This window comes from Dasypus novemcinctus, chromosome 3 (genome assembly GCF_030445035.2).
Source record: "Dasypus novemcinctus isolate mDasNov1 chromosome 3, mDasNov1.1.hap2, whole genome shotgun sequence".
Lineage (NCBI taxonomy): Eukaryota > Metazoa > Chordata > Mammalia > Cingulata > Dasypodidae > Dasypus > Dasypus novemcinctus.
The window spans coordinates 97,126,997-97,154,276 of record NC_080675.1 but is presented as its reverse complement, the minus strand read 5'-3'; the positions used below and the strand labels follow the sequence as shown (position 1 = coordinate 97,154,276).

Sequence of the window (27,280 nt, the reverse complement as noted above, 5' to 3'; positions counted from 1 at the left end):
TATATGAAAAAGAGATAGCATTTTTATTTAATGATGAAATGTTGAAAATATTTCCTTTAAGTACTGGAACAAGACAAGGATGCTTGCTGTTGCCACTTCTATTCAACACACTAGAGGTATTAACAAGTACAGAAAAGGTAAGGAAATAAAAAGTAAAAGAATTGGTAACAAAGATACATAAAGGAATCTACAAACATTTAGAAATCTCGTTCTAAATATTAACACCTACAAAAAGTACATAAAATCATCAGTTGCATTTCTATTCACAAGCGCAATTAGCAAATGTAACTTTTAAAATGATACCATTTACAAAAGCATTATAAAATATGAAGTAGCTAGGAATAAATCTAATAAAAGATATATAAGACTTTCTGGAAAAACTATACAATTATATTCAGTGAAAGACACTGAAGAAGACCTAAATAAATGAGGAAAATTAAGGATAAAAAGATTCAATATCATGAAGATGTCTTTTCTTAAACTGACCTATAAATTCAATGTAACAAAATCAAAATTCCAAAGGAGTTTTTTTTTGTGAAATTTAAAACCGATTGTAAAATGGAAATGAGCCACTTATGAAGAGCATGAAAGACCCTTGACTTACTAGATACCAACTTTTTATAAAACCATAAGACAATGTGAGACTGGCATAGATACAGATAAATAAGATAGAAGAATACAGAGCTCAGAAATACAGCCACACATATATGAAAAGTTGTTAAGGACAGACCAGGCTTTAAAGGAGAAAACACAGATTCTTTAACAGAAGGTGCTGGGACAATTTATTGTTCATTAGGAAAAAATGGCTAGGTATATCACAACATAAAGAAAAGTAATAGTATGTCAATTTATAAGATGTTACTATCTGGCGAAAAAAAAAACAAAACCACATTATGTAAGTGAAAGAAACCAGACACAAATACTACATATTGTATGATTCCATCTATATAAAAGGTAAATATAAATCAATTTATAAAGATGGAGTTAAATTAGTGGTTATGTAGGTCTGGGGAAGGATAGAGGGATTGAGAGGTGATTGCTAAGGGGTGTGGAATTTTTCTTTTTGGAGTAATGACATTGTTCTAAAATTTTTTGTGGTGATGAAAGCACAACACTGTGACTATACCAAAAGCCATTGATTGTACACTTTGGCTAAAGTGTATGGTATGTGAATATATCTCAATAAAACAGTTCTTTTTTAAAAAGTAAAGTGATAATGTAAGAAATAAATGATAAAACTTCATAAAATAGAGGGGAATGTCTTTAACAGTTCATAATAGGAAAGGACTTCTTAAAACACAAAAAAGCACTATCCATAAAAGAAAAGACTGATAAATGCAATGACATTGAAATTAAGAACTTCTGTTCAGCAAAGGATCCAATAAAGAAAGTAAATGTGAAGCTAAAAACTGCTAGATGTTTGCAGCACATAAACTGCCAAAAAATAGTCCAGGGGGCAGAAAAAAAAGACTCTTACAAATCAATTTAGAAATCCAATACAATAGAGGCAAAGATATGAATAGGCATTTTACCAAAGAAATATTAGTGGCTTGTAAATACACGAAAATATACTCAACCACATTAATAGGAAAATACAAATTAAGGCCACAAGGAGAGATATGTACCTATTTTCTTTGCAACACCTATAAAATAAGGCAACACCAAGTATAGAAAGGTGGGGGAGCATTATAAAGGCTCATCCAATAATAGCAGAAACATAAAGTGGTACACTCACTTTGGAAGTGTCTGGCATATCTCAAAAATGTTAAGCACGCGTATATTCTATGACCCAGCAATTCCGTTTTTTGAAACAATACTGAAATAGTGGTTTTCAAACTTTAATGTGCATCAGAATCACCTGAAGCATTTGCTGAACCTCATTACCGGTCTCCTCCTCCAGTTCCTGATTCAGGAAGTCTGGGTTGGGAGCTGAGAATATGCATTTTTGATGCTGTCAGTCTGGGGATCATTCTTTGAGAACCACTGCTGTAAAAGAAACTCTTAGACTTGCACATCAGGAACATGTACAAGAATATTGATAATATACTGTCTTGATAACAAAGAAACTGGAAACAACCCAATTATTCTTTAACAGTAGGATGAATAAATTACGACATAATCATACAATGAGATATTGTACCACTGTGAAAGCAAATAAGACAAGATCATGTAGAGGCACATGAAGGCTTCTAAGATACCATGGGTGTTTAGTTTTTAAGCCAGTGGACATGTCATAATAGCTAATCTTTAAAATGTACATAAATATCTTGCATACTTTTTTGTATATATATTTCATCATAAAATGTTTAATGTTACTCACTAGCTTTCACCCACAGTCATTTTTCTGCCCTCTGGCCCTGCACAGAACATGCCAGAATTTCTCAAGACTAGAATAAGAGGAGAACAGGTACTGGGTCTCTTACTACCTCTAACACTCACAGACACCCATCTTCTCATTACTTTAGCCATTTCTGGAGATGTTTTTACACTCCACCTAACCCACACCCAGCTCTTGATTACTCTTCTAGCACTACAGGATTCAAAACCTGATACTACAAGTGACTACAAGGCTCCATGTGTGGTCTGACAACTGTATTAAAACATCTCTCTCTGGCTACCATAGACTGATTGATCCAGTCACAGAAGTGGAGTGTTTCTTGCAACTCTATCACACTGGTTATGCATATTGACCTAATCTAATCTACTAAAATCCCTAGTATTTTTCATACATGACATTGAAAATAAACCTTAGAAAATTAGCTTTTGAGATCAAATGAAGAGACTCCAAAATTTCATCTTATTAAGATTCTTTAGATGGAATAAATCCTTTTTCTATCATCCATCCACTGAGGAGTCCACTGAGCTTTACATTCTTTATAAGTTTAGTGAGTCATCAATGATACTCAAAAGTAGTTGAACAGGGCTGGACCAAGGACAAAGACCTAAGCCACATCAATGTAAGTCTTCCAAATTAATCTGCATACATTCATATACTCTCTAGTGTTAGCTACTCAATTGGTTATTAGTCCTACCTCACACTTCTCCATATTTTCCACAGGGATATTAAGAGAAACTGTTGTCAAACATATTGCTAGAATGTAATGAAACGGAATATCTAGCTTTCTCTGGTCTTTCCCTTAGTAACAGTATTATAATAGTACAGCTCTGTCATTTTAGACTGTGACAAGGGCCAACCTAGGGATAACAAAATGGGGAAATAGAAGGAAGCTGGTCCCCAACAATTTTGGCAGAGCTGCTGTTCCTGCCCCGGGCTGTCTACTGCCAGAAGTCTTTTAACTGGAAGAGAAATAACCGATTTTGTGTAGGGAAAAAAAGAGGGTTATTACTCTAATAGATTGAAGTAACCTTAAAACTAAAAATCCAAGCCTGGAGAAGAACAAAGAAGGCCAAATGACAGGTTTTTTTTTTTCCAAATGAATTTAATTCAGTTAATGCCCCAGAGAAGGGAAAGGATCTAAATTTTTAAAATAAACAATAAAAATTGCTCAAAAACCAGACCACTGAAAAATTAAAACTCCCTCCCTTAGCAATAAATACTGAACTGATATATACAGATAAGGCTCAGGAATGAGGCAAGAACAAGAATCTTGGGGACTTTGTTCCATGACAAGGTCCCAATTCTTCTACCAATTCAATACTCTTTGTCTAAAACATCATAAAGAGCAGTGAAAGAGGCAGAAGAGATATACCAAGGGAATGTGCGGTCCAGGAGAGAGCTCAAACACGGTGACAGAAGGAGAGAAAGAAAGGACACAAAGTGTCTTACAGGGCAGAGGAAGGGAGAATATTCATGTAAAATATCTCCCATCCCACCCCACCCATGCAACTCCAATTAAGTTGCTGGATTTGGCTTGTCTAGCTGCCAAGTCCTTGAGCTTATCTTCTCGCCTCCATTCCCTCTTTAGCTTGCAATCAGGACAGGTCATTCACACTGTGGCCGTGAAGCCACTGTGGCAGCAGCCTGGCTGCTGGAGCCCTGGGGCTTCCCATTCACCACCAGCAGGAGGGGCGTCTCCACGCGAACACTGGAAAAGGAATAGTCCTAAAAAGAGAGACATACAGAGATTCAAACAGATTCTAAGTTGGAAGCAACTCCTACACAATAATATAACACTTTTGACTTCCTCCCTCCCCTACCCTGTATATACATCCCTTAAGCCTTGGTCTCATGTTAGACAAATATGAGCTAACAAAGGGGAGGGGATTTTCCCAAAGTTATCAATCTTCAGAAGGAAAATCTGTGACAGATAAGGTGCCAGTAGTGTCATAAAGAGAATGGGGCAGTTCTCCGATTCAAAAAAGCGACCTTCCTAGCATTGCCTAGCTATAGGATGCTACCAGTTCTCCCAGACTCTGTCCTTCCACAGCGTTCACTGGCAATTAAGTAGAAACCAGCAGAGGTCAGGGAAATTCTAAGAAACTCCTAGTCTAAGTATTTGTGAGATTCTAATCTGCCAAAAATAAGTCAGTTATTTCTCTCTTTTATATCAAGAGGAAAAAACAGACTGAGTGGTTATAGACATTATCCTAATTAAAGAAAAGGTATCAGTTCACTTTGCCAGTTCAAATTTATTTTAAGTTGCAAAACATGTAGCTGAAAGATCTTCATCAAAAAATTCTATCACTCCACTGGGAGAGTAAAGGAAGCTAAACTTTTAGGTCAAAGTAAGAATACAAAGTAGAAGTCCCATAAATATACTTTTTAAAAAATCCCTAATAGGAATATGAACAAATGATAAAAACTGGCAATTTATAAAAGGAATAGAAATAGCCAATAAACACATTTTTTAAAAGTTCAGCCTTACTAATAATTAAGAAACCAAATTAAAACAGTATTGACACTGTATTTTTCATAGGAACTTAGCAAATAATTTTTTAAAATTTCTACCCAGAGTTGAAATAACTACAGGGAAACAATTACTCAATCCACTATTAGTTATTAGTAACCAGAGAATAATTTGATGATATGTCTCAAAAGCCTTAGAATTTTAGATACCCTTTGGACCCAAGAATTCTATTTTAGAAATTCACTTAAGGAAATAGTCATGGATATGGGCAAAGATACAGAAAAGGTGACTGTAGTACTTATAACAGGGAAAAATTGGAAATAATCTAGATCTGAGGTCATCAAACTTTTCTGTAAAGGGCCAGAGAATAAATATTTGAGGCTTTGTGGTCCATATTGTCTCAGCAATGAACAATTCAACTTTGACAAGATAATGCAAAAACAGGCACTGGCTACTGTATACAAATAAGTGTGGCTGTGTTCCAATAAAACTTTATTTTTGGACAACGATATTTGAGTTGCCCCTAATTTTCATGTCACAAAATATTATTTTTCTTTTGATTTCCATCAATTATATAAAAATGTAAAAACCATTTCTTAACTCACATGCCATACATAAACAGGCAGTAGGCCACAGTTGGCCAAATCCCTATGTAGAAGGTAAAAGAGGGGTTAGATACCTACCCTCATAAAGTTTTAGTGGGGATGAAATAAGCCAGCGAAGGTAGTAAAGCTCTTAGCAAAATGACTAGCACTCAGATAAGTATTCAGTAAATGTTAACTATCATCACCAACATCATCACCACCACCAATAGTAACACTATGTGTCAATTCAAAACAATGTTGTGCAATATGTAAAATGAAATGTTCATAAACACTTGGATAAAATATTCCACTCATGATTAAAAATTTTCTTACTAGTAGTTCCCCACAATGCACTACTTCTACACCTACTGTTTTTTAAAGAGTTAAACTTGATTCTACTTTCAGAGCCCATAAGCAGATAAAGAATCCTAGCCATCACTCACCTTCCCCTTGTGCTGAATCTGATGAAACCGAAGGTTGGGCTCGGGGATAGCCACAGAGTCCCCGATAAGCACTCCCCAGCTCTGCACCATATTATACACCATTACTGCATAGCAAGGGCCATCTGAATCTACTAGGCCAAATGTACTGCCAAGTTAAGAAGGTTTAAGAAGGAGGGAAAAAACGGAATGTGGGCAGGAAAGAAGAGCACAAAAAAAAAGTTTTAGAACACTAGCAAAATAAGCAAATGCTTTCTCAGTTACTTATTGAGAAAACCCATGGCAGGCACTATCATTATGTACATCTGTGTCAATTTGTCATATAGCCTTAGAGAATAAGCACAAGACTCAGCAATCTGTCACTTTGCCAAGAACTTGGGACATACCCACAATGAGGCCATTCAACAAATACTAATGATGAACTCTCCCAAAATGTTGCAGATGAGGCATTCCTGGTCTATCAATTCCACTGTCACATCCTTCACCAAACCCTGTATCATTGTCAATTTCATTTAATTCTATAAACTTTCAGTGAATACCCACTATGGGTCAAGTATTGTGCTTTACAATAATAGATTGATCCAGCTATAAATGAGCTTACGGTCCAGCATGGTCAGACAATTAAACTATAAAATACTTACAGTGCAGTGTGATAGGTGCTAGAATAGCTTTTCCCTTGCAGTAAAGGTTAAGATATGGCTGTGGGAACCGGGAGTAGAAATGTTTAAATCAAAACTGGGAAGCAGGAAAGATTTCTCTGAGGAAGTAAACTTCATAGTGAAGCTTAAAGGATAAAAAAGTAGCTGGTTTAAAAGAGGAAAATGAATCCTCAGTGAAAATAAAAAGCCTCTGGAGGTTTGGGGGCAGAGATGATGGGAAAGGGGCAGGAGGACTACCTCAGCTGACAGCACTGCCCTCTATCCTGATACGGGTTAGGGTCACTCAGGTGTTTGCAGTTGCCAAAACTCAGTAAATGTACATTTAAGATGTGAATATTTCATTATATAAAAAATTTATGCCAAAAGAAAACAATTATAAACAGATACTAAACTCTAGTTAGGGATTGCATGCTTTGAAGTATTTAGAGGAAAATATACGGATTTCTGCAGTTTACTCTGAAATGCACTAAACATAAGATGGATTAATGGATGAATAGCAGGAGACAGATATGTGATAAACTAAGTATAATAAAATGTTAATGTTAGAATCTAGGTGGTAGGTGCATAGGTACTGTAAAATTCTTCTAACCTTGCTCTAAGAGATTTTTTATAATAAAATGGGGGGCGGGAGGGAGATAGTTAGCCATGTCAAGAAGGAAGCAAAAGGACTATCCAGGCAGAGTAATTGTGCCTAAAGGTATAGAGGCATGACAGTAGTTATTCAGAGATCTATAAAATAGTCCCCTGGTTGGGAAAAAAAAAAGGTACATGTGGGAAAGTGAAAAAAGATGATGTAAACTGAACACAAATCAAAAAGAGCTTTGTGGCAGCGGACTTGGCCCAGTGGTTAGCGTGTCTGTCTACCACATGGGAGGTCCGCAGTTCAAACCCAGGGCCTCCCTGACCCGTGTGGAGCTGGCCCATGCGCAGTGCTGAGGCGCGCAAGGAGTGCCATGACACACAGGGGTGTCCCCCACATAGGGGAGCCCCACGCACAAGGAGTGCGCTCCGTAAGGAAAGCCGCCCAGCGCGAAAGAAAGTGCAGCCTGCTCAGAATGGCGCCGCCCACACGGAGAAGTGACACAACAAGATGACGCAACAAAAAGAAACACAGACAACGACAAAAGCGGGCAAAGAAGATGCAGCAAACAGACACAGAGAACAGACAAGGGGGGGGAAGGGGAGAGAAATAAATAAATAAATCTTTAAAAAAATAAAAAAGAGCTTTGTATGCTAAGTTAAGGAGTTCAAACTTTAGCCTAAAAGCTACAAAGTGCTAATAAGGGTTTGCATTTTGTAAAGATTTCTCCCGCAGCTCTGTGGAACACTGGAGGGAAAACAGGGAAGAGTCACAGAGAATGGTTTGGAGAAGTGATGAGGGTCTGAATTAAGGCAGCAGAGACAGAGATGGGGACTAAAAGATTATCCATAGGGTTGGTGATTGCCTTGATGCAGAAGAATGGAGAAGTCCAGAATGACTTCTAAAAGTCTTAAATAAGGGACAGAGTAGAGGTGGTGCTATTCACTGACAGGGAATGAAGGAAGGAGAAACAGGTTTAGAAGGAAAGATGAGAAGATCAATTTTGAATATATGAGTTAGAGATGTCTGATTAGAGCCCACAGGCAGTTAGATATAGGAATGCAAAAATTGGAAATGAGACCTGGGCTGGAGATACACCTGTGAACATTAGTAAGTAGCCAAAGCCTTGGACTTATATATCACATCACCAAGGTAGAAGGTCTACAGAGGAGATGACAAAGAATCAGTGTTCATGCCATCACTCTGCACCTGAATTCACAGCAGACATTACAATCAGGCTGAGCACTCTCCTGGCGAATTCAGTCAGAGCATCTGACTCCTTCAGTATACAATATGTCTAGCAGTCACTGCCAACTAATCCAAGTTGGTACCTATCTGCCATCCTAATATAGGGACAAAAGAGGAGAGGGACAAAAACAGAGTACTAGGAACCAAACACTTAGAAATTGGATTTAAAAAAAAAAAAAGATAAACCAAAAAGAGGCAAAAGACTTCTTTGTTCCTGAGGACCCCTAAAATCTACCTTGGTCTACACCCCTTTCTCATTTATCTTAGCTCTGATGTCTGCTCCAGTTAACTAAATTTTTTTCAACTATCTTCTTATTCTTCAACTCATCAAATACACACACCACTAGAAAAATGCCAAGAAGAAAGCTCAGGAATGTAATGGAATTGTGATTATTTCAGTTTGGATGAAGCAAAAGGAATATGAGAGGAAACAATAACAGATAAACCAGAATGCTATGGTGCTATGTACTGGAAGTCACTAGATCATGTACTTAGAAAAGACCCTAGTGATCCTAGAAATAAACATTTCTATAAAAAACAGAAGAAACCAGTCAGCCAGAAATAGGAAGCAGTAAGGGACCAAAGAGTGAAGACACTGGCCATATCCTAGTTTTTCAAGATTTAAACATATTTCTAAATAAATTTTCTTAACTCATTTCCTCTGCTAGACTATAAGTACCCTTTACCTTTATGTTTCTTTTTTCCCTCCCTACAACATGTGGCACATATAGCAGATGCTCAAATATTTGTTAATGAGAGAAAAACTCAACCAGGCCATAAATCCTAACTCAAAGCTCACCTACCAGAGCTGCCTTACATATAACCAAGTCCAAACAGGACTGAAAATTCTCCCTCCTTCAACTTCAATGATTATGAAAACACCAAAGGGCAGGTGATCTATAAAATAGAGAATTTCAAGGCTTCCTTCTATCTTACTAAAAACACAGCCTGTAGGAATCCACAAACCATCAGGCTCAGGATAATATTGGCCAGGACAGGATCCACAAAGTCCTCTGATCAAAAGACTGTTAGAGGGGCTGCGCAATGCTGTACCCATTACACTTCCTGGCTCAGCAGGCCAGCCAGACTGCATGGCAGACTCCGGCTTTCTCTTAACCGTGTCCACCCTCACCCCCTTGCATGCTGCTCGTGCCCCACTGCCTGTCTCCCTCACCAATCATGCTGGAGCATCTGGGCTCTCTGCCCAAGAAAAGAGATTACAAAGGTCAGAAGCTGGCTGAACAGATTTCTCAGGGAATTATTCTTCTTTCTGTAAGAGTTGGATTTATCTACAGGTACGTGGCTGAACAGTTTGGATGAACTATCTATATAGTGATGGCTGGATTTCCTTTCTCATGTTTGCTGACACTTCCTCCACAGCCTCACTGGCCTCACTGGCCTCCACTCCACTCAAGACCCAGGAAGAGAAGATAAGAAACCAGGAGGGAAAATTAAGGGCATGGTAAAAATAATTGATTGGAGTTTTCATGGGTCTGCTTTACTATAGCACCTGCTTTTGTTTCTTGAGATGAGCTAAATTGCTTTTTTTTCTTTTAAATATTTATTTTTTTCTCCCCTCCCACCCCCTCATTGTTTTGGGCTCGCTCTCTGTTCTCTATGTCCATTTGCTGTGTCTTCTTCTGTGTCGGCTTGTCTTTAGGCAGCACTGGGAACCTATCCTGGGACCTACTGCAGTGGGAAAGACGTGATCATTCTCTTGCACCATCTCACCTCCCTGATGTACTGCATCTCTTATTATTCTCCTTTGTGTCTCTTTTTGTTGCAACATTTTGCTGCACCAGCTCTCCACACAGACCAGCACTCCTGCGCGGGCCAGCATGCTATGCAGGTCTACACATTATGCAGGTCAGCATTTCGCATGGATCAGGACTTTGTGTGGGCCAGCTCTCCACTAAGGCCAGCTCGCCATGTGGGCCAGCTTGCCTTCACCAGGAGGCCCCAGAAATCGAACCCTGGATTTCCTATTCGGGAGATGGAAGCCCAAATGCTTAAGCCACATCCGCTTCCCTAAATTGCTTTCATACCCAAAACATAAGCTAAAAACCACCTATACTTTTACAGCCCAGCTGTGTATAGACTTAGGTCTCTTTATATTTCATTTCTAACCCAGCTGGGTTTTTCTGTTTGGTTGGTTTTTGTTTTTGTTTTAGGAGGTATCAGGGATTGAACCCAAGATCTTGTACATGGAAGCAAGAGCTCAACCACTGAGCTACATCTGTTCCCAAATGAGAGCTGGTTTTTTCACTTGTTTGTTTATTGTTTGTTTTTAGGAGATACAAGGGACTGAACCCAGAACCTCGTATATGGGAAGCAGGCGCTCAAACACTTGAGCAACATCCGCTCCCACCCAGCTGGTTTTTTGTCGTTGTTGTTATTGTTGTTGTTTCCTTTTTAAGGTCTTTGAATTTTAATTTTTAATATGAGATATGTTTCCTACATGGTTTGTCTCCTCAGGCATTGTCCATAGGACTGAGAAGCTGTAGGAATATGTAGGTGCAGGCATGAGGCCCGGCTTCCTCTCCAACGTCATGGAATGGGACTGTACATCACTGGGCAGAACCCTATGCTCCCCTACGCCACCAGGACAGAGCCCGGGGAGAGTGACTTCCCAGGGTATTCACGTTGGAAAGTTGGGTTTTGATTTGTAAGCATTTAGACCTTCTCTTCATAAATTTTGCTCTGAACTGAAGAACAGAAAACATAAGTATACAAAGTTTCCTTCAAGTCTATATAAATATTAAGAATAAATGCTTCCTAAATGACAGTACAATTTAACTATCAAAGATTTATCATTCATTATAAGTAATGAAACTGTTTTAAATTAAAACTCAAAAAAAAAAAAAAAGAGGGTTGGGCATTACCTGCACATGGGGCAGTCACTGAAAGAGGTACTAACAATGTCCTCAGATGTCAGAGAAAGGCTAGGAAGCGAGGGCAATTAGTTCAAAAGTGTAAAAAAAGAGGAAAGGAAAGAGACACTTACAAGGGGACTTTCTCTTCTGTGGTAAGACTAAACACCACCTTTCCCAGTACCACAGCACCACTGTTCATGCCAGGCTGCAGAGCACTCAGTGGCTTTTGCTCCAGGGTCACCTTCTGCCCAGAGGCTGACTGATAGCGCCCATCACCACAAGGGCCTAGGTGGGCTGGGCGCAAGCTTCCCAGCATGTTCTGCAATTTTTTAGTCTTCACCTTTCCCTGCAAAGGAAGGGGCAATAGATAAGAAGCTAGAAACTAGTCACTCTTCTTGAGAAACTAGTCCTTCCATCCCACTGACTACTTTATCAGGTCACTACCACCTAAGCCTATTCTATTTTTATTTTATTACCAACCCAGAATAGCAGCAGCATTCAGCCCTTTAAATACCTTTACCTTGCTCTGAAGGAGGCTGGTTAGTCTATCCAGGAATTCCAGGAGTTGTTGCTCTCGTTGCAGGGGCTCTGGCCAGGAAGGGTCCAGCATTGCAGCCCGAGAGAAGCCCTCCAGGGCCTCCCCATAATTTTCTTCATATTTATGCAACTGCACAAGAATTAACAAAAACCTCCCAATTGTAAGTGTATCCAACACAAATTATGCCAGAGGGAGCAAAGACAGAGGGCTAGGAATCTAGAGAAGCAAGCTGTTTTCCTTCCCATTTATTTTTCTTGTCCTACCATAAGCAGCTGAAAGACCTGGTAACACCTTACATCCTTCTGCTGGGCCAAGGTGATGAAAACCCCAAAGCTTTCAAAGATACTAACTTCCTTTCCTTTCAAATATGCTAACTTCCAAAATCTAAAACAACCAAGTTGCATATTCTGGGTCACTTTTTTAATATATAAATAGATTTCAGAGAAGTCTTCTAAACTATCCCCTACTTCTCTATGTACCCTCCCACCTGCATAGTCACTTCTCCTTCCAGTGACCACGCCAGATACTGAAGTCAAAATGAGCTAGTTCATCCTAAAAATAATTTGGCTTTCCTCTGGTAGTTTTTAACCAACCTTGTCTTTACATATACTCAGTTCTCCTCACAGGGTAAGGCCCCAGTGGTTTCTTTATTAAACCTTGAGGTGATCCCCCCCGCCAACCCCAAATCTTACCGTTGCCCTGTTCAGATGAAGGTCAGGATTGCTGGAAGCCATCCTGTCAACCTTCTCCTAGAGTGGGATGAAGTGATAATCAGTACATCCTATCTCAATTTTTAAATATGTCCAACATGTTCTGGATTCCTCCCTAGAAAAATTTAGTTTCTTTCTTGTTAAAATATTACCCCTATAACCCACTCTGTTACATAAAACTGTGTGATATAAAGCTACCAACAACCATATATACCAAAATAGCACCCAAAGATTTATATTCAGTCCCTAAAACCTCAGTTATATAATAGTTTTTGTACGTGTGAGACTTTAAAATATGATTACAACCTATCCATGCAATATTATAAAGATAGAGGAGTGGATGTGGCTCAAGCAGTTGAGTGCCCACATGGGAGATCCCGGGTACCTCCTAAAGAAAAAACAGAATAGGAGAAAATAATGAGCAAACAACCAGCAAAAACAACTAGCAAACAGATGAGGGAGCCATCTCAGGGGGGTAAAAAAAAAAAAAAAAAGAAGAAATATGTGAAAGCATTCTGATAATTTTTTTAAAATAGTGAGATGTTGGTATGAGGAATTCCTAGAACAGAAATGTCAATTTAATGCATTTCCTGTGCCCATAAGCCTACCTTCAGACACATGCAGAATCATGTTTCTACATCTAAGTCTCCTTAAAACACTCACTGAAAGTCAAATTCTAATTCTCCAATTTTAATGGATGGTCAGAAACTACGAGGCAGTATAGACAAATGTGCTATTGAAGAAACTTTTAGCTACCTTCATTTTATTTTCTTTACTTCTCTTTACTGCCTGACACACTGCAACATCACAAACAATATGAGTTAAAATTGTTTAAATTGGGAAGCGGATTTGGCCCAACAGATAGAGTGTCTGCCTACCACATAGGAGGTCCGAGGTTCAAACCCAGGGCCTACTGACCCGTGTGATGAGCTGGCCCATGCGCAGTGCTGGTGCGCACAAAGTGTGCTGTGCCACACAGGGGTGTTACTCATGTAGGGGAGCCCCACGCACAAGGAGTGCACCCCATAAGGAAAGTCGCCCAGCATGATAAAAGTGCAGGTTGCCCAGGAGTGGAACCACACACATGGAGAACTGACAAAGCAAGATGACGCAGCAAAAATGAGACACAGGGAAGCAGACTTGGCCCAGTGGTTAGGGCGTCCGTCTACCACATGGGAGGTCCACAGTTCAAAGCCGGGGCCTCCTTGACCTGTGTGGAGCTGGCCGACGCACAGTGCTGATGCACGCATGGAGTGCCAGGCCACGCAGGGGTGTCCCCGCATAGGGGAGCCCCACGTGCAAGGAGTGCACCCTGTAAGGAGAGCCACCCAGCACAAAAGAAAGTTCAGCCTGCCCAGGAATGGCACCGCACACACGGAGAGCCGACACAAGATGATGCAACAAAAAGAAACACAGATTCCCGTGCCGCTGACAACAACAGAAACGGACAAAGAAGAACACATGGCATATAGACACAGAGAACAGACAACTGGGGCAGGGGGGAAGGGGAGAGAAATAAATAAATAAATCTTTAAAAAAACAAAACAAAATGAGACACAGATTCCGGGTGCTGCTGACAAGAATACAAGCAGACACAGAAGAACACATAGTGAATGGACACAGAGAGCAGACAACTGGGGTGGGGGAAGGAGAGAGAAATAAATAAAAAATAAAATAAAATAGTTTAAATTGATTGCTTCAAATGTTTAAAAATCCAGTTTGCGTGAAGAATTTAAGAGCTAAAATCTTAAAGGAGCATACCATATTATTTCTTAAAATATAAACATTCATCACGTTAACAAATGAAACTATACTTCCTCTACTTAAAAGTTCCTGACTAAAAAAAAAGGATAGTCCCTGAACTGTAAACATGAATATTGGGTGTTTGTAACTTATTCTACCACACAGAGTAAAATAAGTATGGCAATTTAAAACCAATTCTCTGAATAGGAGGCTAAATAAAAAGTGCTCTGAAGGCCAATGTGAATCTTATAAGGAGTAATCCAGCAGTGAAAGTCTAAAGGAAACCATCATACAAGTGACTATCAACATAAAAATGGCCTAAAAACCTAAGTAAAAATGAGCACCAGTGAATTAATTCCTACAGGAGACGCAGAATGGGCTACACGTTATTTTCTATTTGAGAATGAGAGAAATCCAGAGCCATATTATCTAATGGTTAATTTGGTGATAACACTCAATTAACATTAAATCAGTATCTTTTTAAATGTACACAAATAGGAATAAGCATTATTTTAATATAATTTTTCCCATTAACAAACATGAATTTGTTGAGGTGGGCTCTGTGATTTGGTTATATATGCCTGTAAGGAATCTAGACAGCTCAACAAGCTGCCTAGCACTGAAGCATCACACTGCAAGTAGTTGCTACTACTCAGTTTAAAGAAGAAACGTCACCTCTGCAGACAAAGCTTTGCAAACCTGCACATGTTGAATGCCAGCAAACACTACGCAGGCTGCTTGCATAAAGGTCCACAGAAGGACTTTTTTTTTTCTCTCCCCTTCCCTCCCCCCTCCCCCAGCTGTCTGCTCCCTGTGTCCACTCACTGCACACTCCTCCGTGACTACTTCTATCCCCATCAGCGGCACCAGGAATCTATGTTTCTTTTTGTTGCATCATCTTGCCGTGTCAGCTCTCCGCGTGTGCAGCACCATTCTTGGGCAGGCTACATCTTCTTTCTTGCTGGGTGGCTCTCCCTATGGGGCGCACTCCCTGTGCGTGGGACTCCCCTATGCGGGGGGCACTCCTGCATGGCAGGGCACTCCTTGCGCACATCAGCACTGTGCATGGGCCAGCTCCACACGGGTCAAGGAGGCCCAGGGTCTGAACCATGGACCTCCCATGTGGTAGATGGCCCTATCCATTGGGCCGAGTCCACTTCCCTCACAGAAGGACTTAATGGCACAACTGCTTCTGTTGCTGCCTCCTTTCATAAGGCCTGGGTGACCTAAGTACTTACCGCTTGGGCATAGGCACTAAGGGCTTGCTGGGAGATCTTAGGGTTCTGGCCAGTACTGAAGTAGAGAGAGAGATATGCATTCCCCAGAATATCTGAAAGAGAAACACAGAGATGGATCACCTCAGAGACCAAGGTCAAGATGTGACCTATTTTGGTCACCCTTGAAGGTCCATGTGAGGAATATTACTTAGCCATCAAAAGGAATGAAGTTCTACAACAACATGGATGAGCCTTGAAGACATCATATTGAGTGAAATAAGCCGGACATAAAAGGACAAATATTGTATAAGCTCACTGATTTGAAATAATTAGAATAAACAAATTCAGAGTCAGAAACTAGAACATACCGGGGGCCAGTGTGGAAGTAGGAAATGGAGAGTTAATGCTTAATTGATACAGAATTTCTCTTTGGGGTGATAGAAATGTTTTGGTAATGGATGGTGGTTATTATAGTACAACATGTGTACTGTAGTACACACCAGTGAACTGTGTATATGAATGTGGTTAAAAGTAGAAATTTTAGGTTGTATATGTTATTATAATAAAAAAATTTTTCAAGAAAACCATAGGACTGTACAACACAATGAACCCTAAGTACACTATGGACTACAGCTAATAATACAAATATAATAATATTCTTACATCAACTGTAACATTAATAGCACACTAATGCAAAGTGTTAAAAAAAAAAAGGGGGAGTATATGGGAACTTTGTAGTTTCCTCATAATTTTTTTTATTAGAGAAAAAAAATTTTTCTAACTTAAAAAAAAAAAGAGTCTGTGTAAAAAGCACCACATTTGACACAAAACAATGACAACCCTACATTTGCTATATTCAAAGTTCTTCTAGGATAGAGACAAACATCGACCCCAAGAAGAAACCTGAACAGACTGTAAAAAGCCCTGCCTTACTTATGTGGAAATTTTAAGTGGTGGCTATCACTCAAGTTATAAAAAGAAATGGAGAAGAAAACATAAACTTTCTCTCTTGGATCAAGGTATCCAAGAGTTCCTAGAATAGTGGTTTACCAAAATACCTTTGGGGCTTATGATGGTTAAATGCATGTGTCACCTTGGCCAGGTAATGATGCCAAGTTGTTGGTCATGCAAGCACTGGTCTAATTGTTACCCTGAGGGTATTTTATGGATTTAAATCATCGGAAAATTGACTGTACCTATGGCTGATTACATCTACAATCAACTAACGAAACTGTCTTCAACAATAAGAGAAGTCTCATCCAATCAGCAGAAGACCTTAAAAGAAGAACGGATGATTTCAGCAGTTAGAAAGAAGCATTTCTTTCTCTACTTAAGCCAGCCACTTTCTCCTGGGGAATTCACTGAAGATCCCAACTTGCAGCCTTCCTACAGATTTTGGACCTACCCATCCCCACAGCTACATGAGCCAATTCTTGTAGTAAGTCTCATTAACATATACATCCTTTGTACAACAAAAATATTAAATATTTTTTTCTTCCTCAGTAAAAAACAAAACAAAACATATATATCCTGTCAGTTCTATTTCCCTGGAGAACCTTGACTGATACAAGGCTTCTTCAAAAAACAAAGATGCACCGGTTTCACCCTAAGAGTTAGACTCAGTAAATGGGCTCCAAATGCTTCCAGTGTATGGCCATGGCTGAGAACCACTGCTCTAAAACTTGGAGATCTTCTGAAAGCACTCACACCAAGAGCGACCATCATGGACATCCATCTGCACAGCCAACTTGGCCTGTCGGACACTGTCCATGACATGGTGAGAATGTTCATCTCCACTGTCAGTCCGCAACTGGCGAAGCACCATTGACAGGTTTTGCAGGGAGACTTTGTTCTTACACTGCAAATAGAAACAACATATACTCAACTTTCCTGATTTGACTTTGCCTTTCCAGGAGTATTCTGATCTCAGTCTTCTTCTAAATCTAGTTTTTCCTCTTAATTCTTACTGTCATCTGCATCTTGGACGCCCATCTACAAGGATCAGTTTGTTGGCTAACTTTTCTTCACTTCCTATCTACCCCTAAGCCTGACCCAGTCACTTTCTCTCTTTCTCTGGCCCCTGTCCCTATCTTCTTCATCCAGGTCTGCTCCCCCACCCTGCCTCCCTTCTGAGTCTGCTCTTTTAGGTCCATCCTAGCTCTACTCTGGCCATCATGTCATAGAGCACTTCATAGGACCAGATGGCATCCTTCCCATCTGTGTTTTCTGAGAAGACAGTGGGCAGCTCACATGGGTGAGGGCTCCTGAGAAGCAGGTATGGGCAGCTGCAACATCCCCTTTCTTCCAGTACACCTCACCCAGCTGGTTCCAGGCTTCCACCAGCTCGGGATCCAGCTTCACAGCCTTTGAAAGAAGCTCCTCTGCCCGAAGGCTATAATCAGGAGTCACATTCAGTGCCTTCCCAGTTAGCATCAGGACTTGAGCCCCACCCTGGATAGAACCTAGAAGGAAGAGAAAAAGATAAAGAAAAGTGGAAAAACCTAGACAGTATCACAGATAAGAAAAGGGCACTTTCTCTCAAGAAATAACTCCATGCCAGATGTAGGAATAAAAGAGTTGAAGGAAATCTTTAACAACAAACAATTTATTTAAAGCCTACTATGTGCAGAGTACTATGTTAGCTAGCGGGTTAACAAAGAAAGCATTATCACCAGCCTTCATGGGTTTACAGTCTGGCAGAGATGACAAAGTATGTGCATAAAAACTTAAAACAATAGTGGAAAAGAGATTAGGATATACTGCCAACAAACCAGCTTAAAATGGACCAGCTTTAAAAGGTCAAGAGGAGAAGAGAGAAGACCAGACCCTCCAGGTTATAAAATGATAAAAATGAAAACACAAAGGCAGAAACCTATATGACATGTTCATGGGAGAATGGATGGACCAATCTAGATGAAACAAAGGTTCATCTGTAAGTACACACTCAGAGGATGAGGATAGGGAAAAAAGTGAAATGGTGGAGACTTGACTACCAGGTTAAGAGGCTTAAACTTCAGCCAGTAGAAATCTTTGAAGACACTTGGGCAAAGAGGCAGAGAAAAGGATAAGAATAAATTTGTAAAGTAATATTTCAGAAAGACAGCCGTGGCCATGGTCATTATAGAAGTTGATTTGGAGGTGAAAGAAATTAGAGGCAGAAAGGTCAATTAAGATTACTGCAAAAGGCAATATATATGCTCTTTTATTCCACAGAATTTGCCATAATCAAACTTTAGGAAAAGTAATTTAAAGAACTGAAAGGTCACCATCCCAAAAGGGGCCCTTAGAAGAAATATTCTGTTGTACCACCTTGTAACAAACACAAGTAGCATCTCAAAGAGGCAAAAGAGAGACAGCAAAACTCTATCACATTTCAGTGAAGGACAAGGAGACAGCATGGTCTCTTGAGACTCATACCCACTACTTCCTCCATCTGCTGCAGAGTCTTCTCCATCTCTTCCTGCACATCTTGCTGCTTTCTCCCAGCATCCTCAACACTATGTGTCTCAAAATAGCAGTCTCGAAATGAATAGAGCTGATCCACCAGTTCCTAGGAAGTGTAAGGATGGTAACATTAGAAGGAGAGAACACCAGGCAACGAAATTTGAGACTGACTAGTCATACCAGATCTTGGCCTAAAAATACCGATTCCCTCTCTCACCTAGAATAGCACAATAGGCAGGTGGTCTGATCTATCAAAATGCCACAGATCATGAGGGAAGCTGCCACTGGCCCAGGCCCATTCTCAGGTCGTCCCATACCAGCCTGGGCTTCATAATATAGTTCTCTTTCCCCCAGCCCCAGCAAGACTTTCAGTATGACTAAACACTTCACATGCCATGGCACTTCACATGCCATGGTCAGGAGGGGGAGAGCACTTAACCAAAAATTAGTAAGATTATCCTATCTGATATTGGTGCCCAAAGGATAAAAACTTTTAATTTTACCCTTAAACCTGACTTCCTAATGAAAACAAATTTAGCCCTGACTTTTCCTATGTTGATGTCAAAAAATACATGACCTTTGTGAATATGATAAACATGTTGAGAAAGTCATTCTTTTCCACAATGAGCAGATCAATTTTAACTTGATAACCTTGGTATATTTTCAGAGTTTTTGTTTTGATTTTTTTTTCCCCTAGCTCTCCTGCATTCTTTGCAAGTAAACGTTCTCATTCTCTTTTAAAAGGCTTTAAGTCTTCCTATGACACCAAAGTTTTTCCATGATCTCTTCTTTCCTGAAACCACACAGCAGCAAAAACATAATTAAACCCATCTGATTTTACCAACTACCTCCACAGCACATCCCAAATCCATCCTGCTGTCTCCATCCCACTATGTCTTTGTCTAAAGCAGCCTTATTACTTGTGTGGACTATTACAGTAGCTTCCCAACTGTTCACCTTGCTTCTACTCTGTCCCATTCTACTCACTGCAGTCAGAACTGCCTCATTAAAATGTACATCATATCACAAGCCCTCCAATAGTTTCCCATTGCAGTTAGAATAAGATCCAACTCTTTTCCATGGCCTAGAAGGCCCTGTACGCGAGCTGACCCCTCACTACCCACCCTGCCACAAACTTCACTCCTTACCATTCTCCCTCTAACACCATTCCCGCCACCCTGTCCTGTATTTAGTTCCTCCAACCCACCAAGCTCAATCCTACCCTGGGGCCCTTACACATGCCTGAAATACTCTTCCCCAGTTCTCTACATGGTTCATTCCTCATCATCATTTAGATCTATCAGCTCAAACATCAACTTTGATCAGAGAGGCTTTCCCTAGCTACCCAGTCTAAAGTATTGAGGACCTGGCTGTCTGTCAGGGTTATGACCCGCCTAGGGCTTCATGCCAGACCTGACAAACTCCCGATGGACCACTCCTATGACCCAGATTTCAATCAGCGGGATGGTCCTACCTGCATCATTGTGTCATTTGTGACCTGTGGGGACCTGAACTCCTTTGGTTCAGACAGTTACCCACTCGACCTAGAAGGCGGCTCAAGAGTACAAATATTCTCCACACACGCAGGCCCCCATCTGTCCAACACACCAGGAGGCCTGCACGCTGAAGAAGGGATGGCTGGCCAAGGAGAGCTGGCCCCAGGTCTGTCCCCTCACCATCGTGGACACATTGCCCCAGCCCATGGACATCCCACAGTGCCACACTCTGCTGACCTCTGAGGTGGAAGACTGTGATATCAATTGTTCAGCTTAACACATCTGTTCTTAATACAGATTTCTACAACCCAGAAGCCATCAAGGAAGCTGGAACTTGCACTGATGAACAGTTTTCAGATATTATTATTTGACAACACAGCCTAAACATACATGCCCCAGGTAGGAATCTCCTACAACAACCATGAAAACAATGAGGAAAGAAGCATTGCAGAATGTCCATCCTCACTGCAGGGGAAATTTCTAAAATGAGGTCTGGCCTCCAGGGGTGTCCTGAATTTACCCATTAAGCTGGGGTTCCTAACCTGGATAGAAGACAGAGGTATCTGTAAATGTAATGGAGGAAAATATTGCATCTTTATTTTCATGAATATAACTGAAATTTAGCTTTACTCCCTATTATGAATGCTGGCAACAAATCACAACAGTAAAAGCAGTACCTGTGACTCTCTCACCAATACAAATTACAGTGACTTTTTATGGTATATTACAGTGCTACAGGTATCCTGAAATACTGTTCATAGCTACTAGATCTTGCAATTTGATATACTAACAAAGAAGTACATGTATTACTGTAAGAACAAATAAATAAATAAAGCTATGAGATCCTAAATTGCTTGAAAAGTTTTTCTTTTATTAGTGGGAACATAAAAAGGTACAGACACTATGGAGAACAGTTTCACAGTTCCTCAAAAGGGTCAACATAGAGTTACCATATGGCCCGCAATTCTATTCCTAGATACATACCCAGAGAATTGAAAACATATCTCTACATAAAACTTCTACATGAACATGCATAGCAGCATTATTCATAATAGCCAAATAGTGGAAACTACAAAAATGGCTATCAATGGATGAGTGGATAAATAATATGTGGTCTAGCCAAACAGAATATCATTCAGCCATGAAAAGGAATAAAGTGGAGCAGATGTGGCTCAAGCAACTGGGCATCTGCCTACCACATGAGAGATCCCAGGTTCAGTTCCCAGTGCCTCCTAAAGAAGATGAGCAAGACAGCAAGCTGATGCAACAGGCTGGTGCTGAAAGCTGATGAAACAAGATGATGCAAGGATACATAATGAGGAGACACAACAAGATACACAACAAGCAGGGAGAGGATGTGGCTCAAGCAACTGGGCACCTTCTTCCTATATGGGAGGTCTGGAGTTTGGTTCCCAGGGTTTCCTAAAAGAAGACAAGTAGACACAAAGAGCACACAACAAACAGACATAGAGAGCAGATTGCGAGCACAAACAACAAGGGGGGGAGAAATAAATAAATCTAAAAATAAATAAATAAATACTTGTTTAAAAAAATTTTTTTTTAAAAGGAATGAAGTACTGGTAGATGCTACAACTTGGTTGAACACTGAAACATTATGCATGTGAAATAAGTCAGACACAAAAGACCACATAAGTAATTCCATTCATGTGAAAGTCTAGAATAGGGTAATCTATAGAGACAGAAAGTACATTCATGGTGGCCAGGGACTAAGGGTTGGGGCAGAATGGAGAGTGACTGCTAAAAGGTAAACATTTCTTTTTGGACTGATGAAAACGTTCTAAAATTGAAAGTGATTACGGTTGCACAACTCTGTGAATGTACTAAATACCACCGTTGTATGGTATGACTAAGACCTCAATAAAACTGTCATATTAAACACACACACACAAACTGTACCAAAAAAGAACAGACTAGCACCCTCTGCAGTAGAGCTTTTCAAATTTTACTGTATGGAGTATTTCCAGGCACCAGTCTGCAGAAGTTCTGATTTTAATAGGCTTAGCGAAACTCAAAATTCTTCATTTTTAACAAGCACCCTAGATAAATATAATGAAAGCATCTATAAAACACACATTGAGAAACATCCTTCTATACATCCTTTCTACCCCAAAATGTCTATAACAATGAAATCAAAGTCTACCACTATTCCAGGTATCCCACATCACTAACTACTCCTCACCTCTCCTCCACTCCTTTATTGCATTCCTGTATCTACCTTATCCAACTCAAATGCCCAACTATCTCTACCATGCCACTCAGGGCACTGGCCAGCTAGAAGCCAGGAAGAGACAGTTCTCAGCACAGATTACAACCCACCTCCTTTTGTCCTACAATCAGCCTGTCTGTAAATTGGGTGTTTAGAGACGGTTTTATTGTACTTTTGTTTTTAATTGTTAAAGTTAACATGCACAAAATGGTTTGGTTTTGTCATTTTGTTTTGCTGGAATTGAACAATTTTTAAAACTTTTTCTCATGGCAAAATGAATGTGTGTGTGGTGTTCTTAAAATTCAAATAAGACTATGTAAAAAACATAAAGTAAAACATTTTTCAGAATCACTCCAAACCACCTCAGGGATAATCACTGTTTACTGTACCTTTTCAGAATGTGTTCTATACTTATATACAAACAAACATATATACACAAACAATGTTTCTAACACAGAACCAGGATTGAGAACCTCTCCTTTAGCCTGTCCACACTAGGGAATATAATGAAGTTAATCCAAATTAGATGTAAGAAAAAGCTCTACTTGCTCAAGAAACAAATTTCACCAATGTTAGGCAACTTACAAGGCTTTCATAGGTTTAAATTTAAATGTAAATTCTAGGCTAACTTAGAACACAAAGAATGGAGTTTCAGAGGTTTAAGGAAAACCTTCGATCATTTAAAGAAAGGGAGAGGCAAGCAACTAGCTAAATCCTACTGCCACCACAAAAGACCAGTCCTAGTCTCAACTACAGTCAACTGTGGACTGGTGGAGTCTGCATCAGACCCCAAGTTGGAATTAGAGTGGGTAAAAAACCCACACAACTATTTAAGTCCTAAGGGAAGTCATCAGGATACATGAGATGCAGACCAATACTGTGACTGCTGCCAGTTTCAAAGTGTCGAAAAATCGGTCTTTGTGGAGGTCAAAACAATTTGTGATTAACACCTCATGCAGAACTGCCATACATATATACAGGCTGTTTGTTACGGGTGAATTCAGAAGAAACAAAAAAATTCCTAAGAACGTACAGGAACAAAGCCGGCAGCAACAAATCGTCTCCAACACAGCGCTGAAATAAAGGGTAGGCAGACGAGCAGCAGGAGTGCCTTTCGCACCGGCTGCAACCCTCCCCTGGCGCCCAAGGCTCGCCTCGCTGCCGCGGCTGCACCCGTGGGAGTTGTTATAGTAACCGCCGCACGCTATGCAGCGTCGTAGGTGTGCCAAGGAATTCGCAGGCACTGCGTACACTGGGCTCCCTGCTTCCTCCCAAAGTAGCAAAAGTACATATATAATTTATCTATGATCCGACCTGTAATCTCCGCACGATGTGCTGGACTTCTTCCTCTTCATCAGCCATCATTTCCCAGCCACTCTGAGCATCTCCGCCCCCAACTTTATAACCACAGAGACGCAAACCCACCTCCGTCTTGGAGGCACGGCGACGTCTCGTGGCCTGGAGGCTTACCTGCAGCTGAGTACAGGAGCTTGTTTTCAAGGAAGGACATTGCGCAAGCCAATTTAAGCCAATGCCTACGGTTTAAAAAGGACGGTCTATAAATTGCTTTTAAGTTAATATGTTTCTTCCCCGAATCTTAGAAACAAAATGCTGCCAGCTCAATAACGCACATTTTTTTCTTTAATAGAGAAGTTGTGGCTTTACAGATAATCATGCATAAAATAGAGGATTCCCATTACCACCCTATTACTAACCCATTACATTAGTGTAGAACATGTTAACAATTAATGCTAGCGCACTAATTATAAAACTATTAACTACAGTCCGTGGTTTAATTTAGGCTTCACTGTTTGAGTAGTGTAGTTTCATGGTTTTGTTGTTTTTTTTTAAATTTTATTCTGTTACCATATATTATTATAAAATCTTTCCCCTTTTAATCAAAGATAGATTTCAGGGCGGTTAATTACATTCACAATGTTGTACTACAATCATCACAATCCATTACCAAAACATTTCCATCATTACAAATAAGAACCCTGTACATTTTAAGCCTTAATATTCCATTCCCTGTCTATACCCAGCCCCTAACCTATAGTCTAGGTCAGGGGTTCTTAACCAGAGGTCCATGGACCCCAAGGAGACCCCAAGAGGGGTCTGAAAGATTTCAGGGGGTCCATGAGCTTATATTGAAAAAAATCAACTTATCTTCATTTTCTCTGTCCTCTGATATCTAGCATTTCCTTCACTAATGAAAGTACGCAAAAAATAAATTCCGGTAGTATTCCTTTCTCCTGACTGACAAAGGGGTCCTTGGAGCTAAAAAGGAAACTGGCAGCCATCACAGTATTGACTCTAGATTCTGACTCTATGAATTTGTTTATTCTAATTATTTCATATCAATGAGATCATACAATATTTATCTTTCTGTGTCTGGCTTATTTCACTCAACATGATGTCTTAAAAGTTCATTCATGTTGTCACATATATCAAGACTTCATTCCTGGGAAGCAGATTTGGCTCAACAGATAGAGCGTCCACCTACCACATGGGAGGTTCGGAATTCAAACTCAGGGCCTCCTGACTTGTGTGACGAGCTGGCCCACACGCATCAGCACTGCGCACAAGGAGTGCCCTGCCACACAGGGCTGTCCCCAGCATATGGGAGCCCCACACGCAAGGAGTGCACCCCATAAGGAGAGACACCCAGGGCAAAAAAACGTGTAGCCTGCCCAGGAGTGGCACCGCACACACGGAGAGCTGACTCAGCAAGATGACGCAACAAAAAGAGAGAAATAAATAAATAAATCTTTTAAAAATTGGGGGGGAGGGCAGGGAAAGGGAGAGAAACAAATAAGAAATCTTTAAAAAAAAAAAAAGACTTCATTCCTGTTTATTGTTTAATAACATTCCATTGTAGGTATATACCACATTTTGTTTATCCATTCAATGGTTGATGGACACTTGGGATGCTTCCATCTTTTGGCAATTGTGAATAATGCTGCTATGAACACTGCAAGTATCTGTTTGAGTCCCTACTTTCCATTCTTTGGGGTAAACACCTAGTAGTGGAATTGCCAGATCATATGTTACTTCTCTACTTAGCTTTCTGAGGAACTACTGAACTGTCTTCCACAGCAGCTGCACCATTTACATTGCCACCAGCAATGAATGAGTGTTCCTATTTCTCTGCATCTTCTCCAACACTAGTAATTTTCCATTTTTTAAATAGCAGCCATTCTAATTGGTGTGAAATGGATTATCATTGTGGTTTTGCTTTACAGTTCCCTGAGAGCTAATAATGTTAAGCATCTTTTCATGTGCTTTCTGGTCATTTGTATATCTTCTTTGGAAAGATGTCTACAAAGTCTTTTGCCCATTTTTTAATAAGGTTGTCTTTTTGTTGTTAAATTGAAGGAAGAATTTCTTTATATCTGGTTATTAAACCTTTACTGGATGTGGTTTCCAAATATTTTCTCCCATTACATAGGTTGTCATTTTACTTTCTATGTGTACTTTTTTTCATATTTTCCTATTTATTTATACCAAGATTCTAATACCTGAAAGAAAAGACAAGCCAGTCTCATAAATTTGAAATTAGTGGTAACTACATGTCTGAATCTTTTCCAAACTTTAGTGATTTTCTATATACAAATAATTTTATAATTTTGGACACACTATCCCAATAAATCTACTACACTTGGGATGGTATTATAAAAGCCATCATGTTGTATATTAGTTGTGGTTGCATATTCATAGACTATATATGGGAGGATACATAAAAAGCAATGACGGTTTTTTGAGAGGGAAAGGGAAACTTGGAGTTGTGTGTATTCTTTTTTTAACTTTTACATTTTTTACCACGTACGTGTATTATTTATTCAGAAAAATAAAGAAAAATTTTTAAACAGAAAAGTATTAGCAAAATAAAAAATAATAATGAATAACTAAATACAAAGTATTTGCTTCCACATTTCTCTGGAAAGAAACTTAAAAGTAATTGTTTCCAGAGAGGGGAAGTGAGGAGTGATGAAAGAGAGATTTTTTTCCTGTATGCCTTCTCTGTATCTTTTGAATCTATACCATATAGATGTATTAAAACTCCTCAGTAAATAAATTTTTGAAAAGTTGTAGGTAGTATTACTGAGTTACTCTTTTTTTTTTTTTAAAGATTTATTTATTTATTTATTTCTCTCCCCTCCCCCGGTTGTCCGTTCTGTCTATTTGCTGCGTCTTCTTTGTCCGCTTCTGTTGTTGTCAGCGGCACGGTAATCTGTGTTTCTTTTTCCTTGCGTCATCTTGTTGTGTCAGCTTTCCATGTGTGCAGCACCATTCCTGGGCAGGCTGCACTTTCTTTCGTGCTGGGCGGCTCTCCTTAGGGGGCACACTCCTTGTGCGTGGGGCTCCCCTACGCCAGGGACACCCTGCGTGGCAGGGCACTCCTTGAGCGCATCAGTACTGCGCATGGGCCAGCTCCACACGGGTCAAGGAGGCCCAGGGTTTGAACCGCGGACCTCCCATGTGGTAGATGGACGCCCTAACCACTGGGCCAAGTCCGCCACCTACTGAGTTACTCTTTACTTACTTTTTATTTTTAATTATAGCTAACATGTTTCAAAGTGATTGTGTGAACCTAACAGAGGAAGAACCAAAAGGTTGAAGGCAAAAATCATTAATATCCATAAAATAATTTCCTCAGTTTTCCAACAAAATTCAATACTAAGGAAAATACTATGCACTGTAATCTGTAAAATC

General features: G+C 39.9%; 1 protein-coding gene and 1 non-coding gene across 3 annotated transcripts; both read right to left on the bottom strand.

Annotated features, from left to right (window-relative positions):
* Positions 1-23,962, bottom strand: TTC5 (tetratricopeptide repeat domain 5). 2 transcript variants are annotated; one of them, XM_004482681.4, is made up of 10 exons: positions 23,882-23,962; positions 18,818-18,950; positions 17,651-17,862; positions 17,108-17,258; positions 15,422-15,513; positions 12,423-12,479; positions 11,713-11,859; positions 11,324-11,538; positions 5,836-5,980; positions 1-4,063 (listed from the first exon to the last, which is right to left on the bottom strand). In XM_004482681.4, exons 1-10 carry the CDS (start codon positions 23,930-23,932, stop codon positions 3,944-3,946), a joined length of 1,323 nt encoding a protein of 440 aa, XP_004482738.2. In that variant the 5' UTR covers positions 23,933-23,962; the 3' UTR covers positions 1-3,943. The 2 variants fall into 2 exon arrangements, with proteins under 2 accessions (XP_004482738.2, XP_058149824.1); XM_058293841.2 differs by lacking the exons at positions 1-4,063; positions 5,836-5,980 and adding an exon at positions 9,723-10,008 and having other exon boundaries at positions 23,882-23,960.
* On the bottom strand, positions 10,765-10,966 carry LOC111761713 (small nucleolar RNA SNORA73 family). Its single transcript, XR_002794991.1, has one exon. It is a non-coding gene; the product is annotated as a small nucleolar RNA SNORA73 family (small nucleolar RNA).
* Positions 23,963-27,280: the final 3,318 nt, after the last annotated feature.